This window comes from Mesoplodon densirostris, chromosome 16 (assembly GCF_025265405.1).
Source record: "Mesoplodon densirostris isolate mMesDen1 chromosome 16, mMesDen1 primary haplotype, whole genome shotgun sequence".
Taxonomy (NCBI): Eukaryota; Metazoa; Chordata; class Mammalia; order Artiodactyla; family Ziphiidae; genus Mesoplodon; species Mesoplodon densirostris.
In genome coordinates, this window is record NC_082676.1 from 36,765,203 (window position 1) to 36,772,668 (window position 7,466).

Sequence of the window (7,466 nt, forward strand, 5' to 3'; positions counted from 1 at the left end):
ACTCCCCATTTCCATCCCCCTGTCCTCCTGTAACCACCATTCTACCCTGACTCTATGAATTTGACTATTCTCGGCATCTCATATAGGTGGAATCATAGACCATTTGTCTTTTTGTGACTAGCTTATTTCACTCAGCATAATGTCCTCCAGGGTCATCCATGTCATAGCATGTGTCAGAACTTCCTTCCTTTTTCAGGCTGAATAATATTCCATTGTATTGATGGACCACATTTTGTTTATCTTTTCATCTTTCCATGGACACTTGGGTTGCTTCCACCTTTTTAGCTATTGTGAATAATGCTGCTATGAACATGGGCAGGCAAATTATCTCAAAGTCCCTGCCTTCAGTTCTTTGGGGTATATGCCCAGAGTGGAATTGCTGGATCATATGGTAATTTTATTTTTAAATTTTTGAGGAACTGCCAGACTACCATGGACTTTTCTTGTCCTTTTGAATATTTCGCAGTGTGAAGAAAACACCTATTTAAGCATTTTAATAAGTTGGAAAATGAGTTCACATTTCACTTTGCCCCTAGATTGGCGAACATTAACATCACGTATTGTATGGTTCCGTTTATACAAAATGTCCAGAGCAGGCAAATCCATAGAAACAGGAAGTAGGTTAGTGGTTGCCGGGGGCTGGGGGAGGAGGGGATGGGAAGTGATTGATGACGGGTGTGGGGTTTCTTATTGGGGTGATAGAGATATTCTGGAATTAAATAGTGGGGATGGTTACATAACACTGTAAATATACCAAAAAAAAAAAAAAAAACTGAATTGTACACATTAAAATGGTGATGTTTATGTTATATGAATTATATCTTGATAATAATTTTTAAGCTGATAATACCATAAACAAACAACATGAAGAAAGTGATCCAAGAACTGTGACTTCTGCCTGGTGCAGGGTCTCCCCAAAGCAGGCAGCTTTGAGCAGAGGCTGGCAGGTCAAGGACATGGCCCCAGGCCAAGCAGGGGTTCCAGGTAGACAGAGCAGGACCTGTGCCAGCACAGAGGCCTCTCCCCACACGTCTTACACCACTGGCCCTGCCCACCTGCCCACCCGCCCACCTGCCTGCCCCCAGGAGAACCGCCTGGCGCAGCACACCATCCAAGCCCTGCAGAGTGAGTTGGACAGCCTGCGCGCTGACAACATCAAGCTCTTCGAGAAGATCAAGTTCCTGCAGAGCTACCCTGGCCGGGTAAGTGCCCTCCCTCCACAAGTTCAGCCCCAGGTGTACCAGACAAGGGAGAGAGGTGGTCCGGGCATATCCAGGCGGGAGGGCTCGGGGAAGTGACCTGCTAGGCAATACTGGGCCTGGGGGCCCTCAGAGGGCATCCGACCCCCCGACCCCCTCGGCCTGCCAGCTGTCCTCCCTAGGCTGGGGAGAGCCTCCCACAGTGGAGCCCTTATGGAGGTTCGTTCATCAGAACCAGCCAGGAGGTGGTGAGGCCCAGCAAGAGACAGGGGTTCACAGGACTCAGGCCCACAGGAGTCACGGTGACTCCTCTGTGAAATGGGGGTGGCCCACTAGTTGACCCCAGGATGTGGGAATTTAACCCCAGGGATGTTGAACATACAGGACAGGCCTGGGGAATTCTTTTTTTAAAAAAAATTAATTTATTTATTTATTTTTGGTTGCATTGGGTCTTCGTTGCTGCGCACGGGCTTTCTCTAGTTGCGGCGAGCGGGGGCTACTCTTCGTTGCAGTGCACGGGCTTCTCATTGCAGTGGCTTCTCTTGTTGCGGAGCACGGGCTCTAGGCGTGCGGGCTTCAGTAGTTATGGCTCATGGGCTCTAGAGTGCGGGCTCAGTAGTTGTGGCACGCGGGCTCAGTAGTTGTGGCTCACGGGATCTAGAGCGCGGGCTCAGTAGTTGTGGCACACGGGCTTAGTTGCTCTGCGGCACGTGGGATCTGCCCGGACCAGGGCTCGAACCGGTGTCTCCTGCATTGGCAGGCGGATTCTTAACCACTGCACCACCAGAGAAGTCCCTGGGCCAGGGGAATTCTTATCTTTTAAACTTATATTAAAAAACAAAAAGAAACAGAATTTGGTCCAACATTCCAAAAACCTATCAAGAGAATGCAACAGAAAGCTACCCACCCTGTTCTGAGCCGGGAGGGCCCTCCCTGGCTTCTCTCAGCCCCCGGGCCTCACAGGGGACCACCTGGTGCAAGAAAACCCTTCTGAGACTGTGGGGAGGCAGAATGGACAGTAGAAGGATGGGGAGCGGTGACACGCTGGTTGGGGGCCTCCCTGGGACAAGACTCTCAGCCACCGGCCCCCAAACCACTGGTTGGAGCTGTTCTCAGGCCACCAGAGGGCGCCCAGACTCCGCGCAAACTACACCGTGGGTGGCCCGCTGCGGGGCTGGGGGTCCCTTGTCTCCCAGGTGCTGGCCTGGGCTCCACAGCCACCCTGCACACTCCCAGCGAAGACCCTCCAAACCCACCTCCCTGTACGGCGCCCCGCCCTGTCCATCTTATACATTCCAGCCCCCCTCTGGGCCTTAGTTCCCCTACCTGCCCTGAGGCACCGTGGCCCTGATCCCAGGCGGAGACCTCTGACCCTGGGCAGTGCCCCTGGACACGTGGCACCATCCATGTCACACTGTCACCCGGGGCCTTCTCCCCTCCTTCACCATGCTAAGGAGGAAACTGGGGTTCCCTATGATGCTGTCGGCCTGCACTCCTCGGCCCTGGCCTTCCTGTTGGGTCCCTTGACTGTGACAGGGGTCTCTCCTCCTCCTTTGCTCGCAGGGCGGCGGCAGCGACGACACAGAGCTGCGGTACTCGACCCAGTATGAGGAGCGCCTGGACCCCTTCTCCTCCTTCAGCAAGCGGGTGCGTGGACCCGGCCGCCACCAGCGCACCTGGCCTCAGCCTCCCTCCAGACCCCCCCCACCCCGCCAGCCCCGGTCTCACCCTGCGGCCCCCCACACTGCACCCTGACACACCAGACCATCAGGGCAGCCCCCAGGCTCGCTGAAGACCCGGGGTCCACCCGGGGTGGGCCCGGAGCGCCAGGAACACATGCTGAGGGCTATGGGAGGGTGTGTGACAGCGACCAGGTTAGCCCTGGGTGCACACTCTGGGGGGCAGGCAGACAAGCAAAGAGCTCCCAGTGTCAGGTGACTTAACGGTGGGGGGGGGCGGGGAGATTGTAACTCCCCCTCCCCCTGCCCTGAAGACCTTCCTCCTGTAGGCAGAATTGGCCACTGCAGAGGGGGTAGCAGCTCCTGTCACTGGCCCTGCTCACACAGAGGTTGGGGGAGCCTAGGATGTCACCCTGAATGGGGCTGGGCACCAGGGAGCCCCTGGCAGGCCCCCGGGATTCTGCAGGGACAGCAGGGCACGGTCCCTCTCTACAGTGAGCTGGAGCATTGGGGACCCTTTGGGGTCCTCTCCTCATCCCTCCTCCTCCTTCAGGAGCGGCAGCGGAAATACCTGAGCCTAAGCCCCTGGGACAAGGCCACACTCAGCATGGTGAGTCCCCCACCCCGTGCCCCCGCCGTGTCAGGCCTGGGCCTCTGACTCTGGGCACCTTGTCACCTGCCCTCCAGCCCAGTCTGGAAAGCCCCAGGGATCCCGCTGCCCCTCACAGGCTCCGTCAAGAGTAGCTATGCGAGGGCTTCCCTGGTGGCACAGTGGTTGAGAGTCCGCCTGCCGATGCAGGGAACACGGGTTCGTGACCCGGTCTAGGAGGATCCCACATGCCGCAGAGCGGCTGGGCCCGTGAGCCATGGCCGCTGAGCCTGCGCGTCCGGAGCCTATGCGACCCGAAACAGGGTCCCTCCCACTCCAGACAGCAGCATAATTCATGGTAGGTTCTGGAACTATGCCGGAGGGGGCGCCATTCCCTAGAATTCCTGTGGCCCAAGTTCCCAGCCTAAACACTGGAGTGAAAGGCCAGCTGCCTGTCCTTCCCTCCCCTTGGTGCCCTGGGATGGGTGAGCCCTGCAGGGGTGGGTGAGGCCTGCCTCAGCCCTACTCAAGCCTCACTTGTTCCCCAGGGGCGGCTGGTTCTCTCCAACAAGATGGCCCGCACCATCGGCTTCTTCTACACACTATTCCTGCACTGCTTGGTCTTCCTGGTGAGTGTCCAGGCACGGCCAGGGATGCATTCACCACGCTCCCCCCATCTACCCCCAGGCACAGCGTCTGCTCTTGGCTACTTCTCTCCCCATCAGGGGCCTCATCCCACCCTGGGGACCACAAGCCCACCCATCAGGCTCTTTGGCTGGTGCAGCAGCCCGGCTGACTCCACCCAGGGCCCAGTCCCGGAGGGGCTTGGTAGAGGGAAGGGCTGCTGTGGGAGGCTGACAGGTGGGAAAACAGGTCTAATTGACTACTGAGGGGCAGCCAGATGGGCTGCACAAAGAAGGGACATCTTGAGCTGAATCTCCTCGGGTACAGAGGGGGCATTCCAGGTAGTGAACACAGCACATACAGGGGCCTAGTGATGCCTGCGTGCCCACCACGTGTGGGGAGAGGTGGGCATAGGGAGTGCCTATGGAAGGCTCCAGCCTCAGGGATCCCCACCCCCAGAGAGGGCAGTCAAGATGGCCCCTACATGGTAGCCTGGGCTTCAACTCTGACCCCAGGGCCCAGGAGGTCCTGGCCCTGCCAGTGGTACACCCAGCAACATTAGGGATGGCAGCTGCATCCCCAGGCCTGTCTGACCACCTGTGAAACCAGTGGGCCCGAGAGCATCTCTAAGGCCCACCCATCCTGGAGCCTGGGCCACGAGAAACTTCACGTGTCAGGAAGCCAAGCCCAGGGGCCGTAGGTGGACTGCTGGAGCGGCCGTGAGCAGCCCAGGCAGCTCACCATGTCTCTCCTTGGGCAGGTGCTCTACAAGCTGGCATGGAGCGAGAGCGTGGAGCGGGACTGTGCCACCTTCTGTGCCAAGAAGTGAGGACCCACCCTCGGTCCCCAGCACCACCGCATTCTTATGTTCCCTGCCTTCCCCCAGCCTTCCATCACTGCCCCCATCTGGTCCACCCCACGGCCCCTGCCAAGCCCACTGTCCCCAGCCCCCACGCCAGCACAAGGTGCACACCCCTTGGAGATCTCCATGGCCCCCACCACCCCCTACATTTCTCTTTTTCACACTCGGCCTCAGCAAAGGTTTCTGTGACCCACAGGTTCGCCGATCACCTGCACAAGTTCCACGAGAATGACAACGGAGCGGCAGCCGGTGACCTGTGGCAGTGATGTCCCGGGGCTTCCTCGACACGACGGTGATGGCTGCACTCCCCACCCCTGCTTGTTCAGCTGCTTCTAATGACTTAGGCTTCCCTGGAGAATCCCCAACGTAGGCTGCCCTTGCCCTCCAGCCAACAGTGCCAGAGGTCCCCAGGTCTCCCTGGACTCCCTTAAAAGATGGTCTCGGCCACATCCAGCTCCCTAAATCCAGAAAGCTCCCAAGACCAAGCCAGATTGAGCCAAAGGGACCCCTTCAGGTCCATCTCAGGCTGGTGACCCAGCCTGGGTCTCACCCGCAGCCTGACCACTAGCCCTGGTGGCAGAGACCTCCCAGCCATGATACTGCTTTCCCACTGATTCTGGCTGTGGTTAATCCAGTTGGGATCCCCTGGGCCTCTCTGTGCCAGGCCCCAGGATCCCCTTGGGCTCCCCTAGGATCCATCACCATCCCACCAAGGCATGGAAGCCCTTCCTTGCAGGCCAGCAGGCTTTGAGTCCAGCCCCACCACCTGCCTTTATCATGGCCCCACCCCCCCCAAGAAGAGAGGGAGCCCCAGAGGGCAGGATAGTTTCTCTTACCCCCTCCCAGCCCCTTAGACCCACTATGATTTTTGCTTTCTTCTTTAGCAAGATATTCTGGCTTTTAGGTAAGGAGGAGCACCCACGCCCCAGGCTCTTCAGACCCAAGGACTGGTCTGAGGGGCCCAAGTGCTTCTTGGCCAAGCAGAACTGGCTGTGGGCCATCCTAGCATGGACACCCTGGGGCCACTGGCGGATCTTCCTAACTTAGATTTGCACTTGCGTGTTCAGCTTTGCACATTTTGAATAAACACATTGTTGCAGCCACACCGGTGTCCTGCCCTCTGTAACTCTGAGGGTACAGGAGGCTGGTGGGTGGGTTCCCGCAGCGACAACCCCAGGAGGTATGGCTAGACCTCACAGGTGCTCTGCTGGCATGGGGCACGGTCCCCCACACGTAGGAGGCCTCTCCCCCTTTTCTCACCCCCAAGAATTCCCTGAGTGGGTCCAGAGCTTTGCGGAAACCCAAACCCACAGTGTCTGAGTTCTCTTTTTTTTTTTTTTTTAACCACACTGCACGGCATGTGGGATCCTAGTTCCCCAACCAGGGATTAAACCCGTGCCCCCTGCAGTGGAAACGTGGAGCTGCAACCGCTGGACCACCAGAGAATTCCTTGTCTGAGTTCTCTTGAGCAGACAACCCAATCAAAAAGAGAAATCCATTCCTTTCTTAAGAACTGCCTGTCAGGCTGTGGTTGGATATGTGACATCAACTCCTAGGGAACACCTGCTTCCCTTTCTGTGTACCCTGGAGCTGTGTACTCTCCCTTTCCCTTGGGCCCTGCCTGCCACACACTGCAGAGCCCATGCCCACCAAGCCCCCTGTGCCAGGCTTGCATGGGGACACCCCTGAGTCACAGGTTCTAGGCCACCTGGCCTCCAGCCCAGCCCCACTGGTGTGGGTCCCCTCCCACCCAGACAGAGGGCTTCCTCTTGGTCTGTGGTGGTTGGCGTTATCCCACTGGCCAGGTGGCCCATGAGACTGGCTCCACACCCAGCTCCCACCCTGCAGTCCACCAGGCCAGAGTCCCCCATGCTACCCCTGTCTGAGTTTTAGCCCTGAATGCTCTAGAGTTTGTGCCTCCAGGGGTCCCCTTTGGGGTCCCACCCCAGTGTCCCTCATCATCTGTCCCATCAGAACGTCCTCTAAGGCCACAGAGCCTCCTGCCCTCGGGGACCCCAGATAGACCTCTCCTCCCTGACCCTCACTCCTGTCCCCATGACAGAGCTACTCTTGGCTAATCACTCCCCCCGCCTTTCCCCACCCCAGCCACTTCCACTTCTCCCACCAGTTCCTCTTGTAGGTCAGAGTCCCCCTCACTTCCTCCTCCCTGGCGATCAGCACTCTTGTCCTGCCCAGGGCTCCACACCCCACGACCCTCCCTGGCCAATGACAGCCCACCAGTGGACCTCAGCCCACTACTCGGAACCAGGTTAGTCCACTGGGGGACCAGGCTCTCCCATCTCCCATGAGGGTGGGGTCCACAGCCAGGCCGCGCAGTGTGGAGCCTCCCTCCCTCTCTCCCACTCTGCAGGCGGTCATGCACCCACCCCTACACTCCCACACGCCTCCCAGCCCCCTTCATAGGTCAGGTTCCCAGCCAGATGTCCAGGCTTCTGTGCAGCTCCAAACGGTGTTTGGTCCGCGCCTAAGCTTTCATTAAGTGTTTGCTAGCC

The 7,466-nt window shown here is 58.3% G+C and overlaps 1 protein-coding gene across 4 annotated transcripts in view; it reads left to right on the forward strand.

Moving 5' to 3' along the window:
* Window positions 1-6,058, forward strand: part of CUX1 (cut like homeobox 1) — a 375,507-nt gene extending 369,449 nt beyond the window's left edge. For 3 of the 4 annotated variants that reach the window (XM_060078730.1, XM_060078731.1, XM_060078728.1), the window contains exons 18-23: window positions 1,086-1,202; window positions 2,763-2,846; window positions 3,432-3,488; window positions 4,016-4,096; window positions 4,852-4,916; window positions 5,150-6,058. In XM_060078730.1, the coding sequence (XP_059934713.1) occupies window positions 1,086-1,202; window positions 2,763-2,846; window positions 3,432-3,488; window positions 4,016-4,096; window positions 4,852-4,916; window positions 5,150-5,219 (474 nt within the window). In that variant the 3' untranslated portion in view covers window positions 5,220-6,058. The remainder of the gene's footprint in view (window positions 1-1,085; window positions 1,203-2,762; window positions 2,847-3,431; window positions 3,489-4,015; window positions 4,097-4,851; window positions 4,917-5,149) is intronic. The other variant, XM_060078729.1, reaches the window with a different exon arrangement.
* The last annotated feature ends 1,408 nt before the right edge of the window (window positions 6,059-7,466 follow it).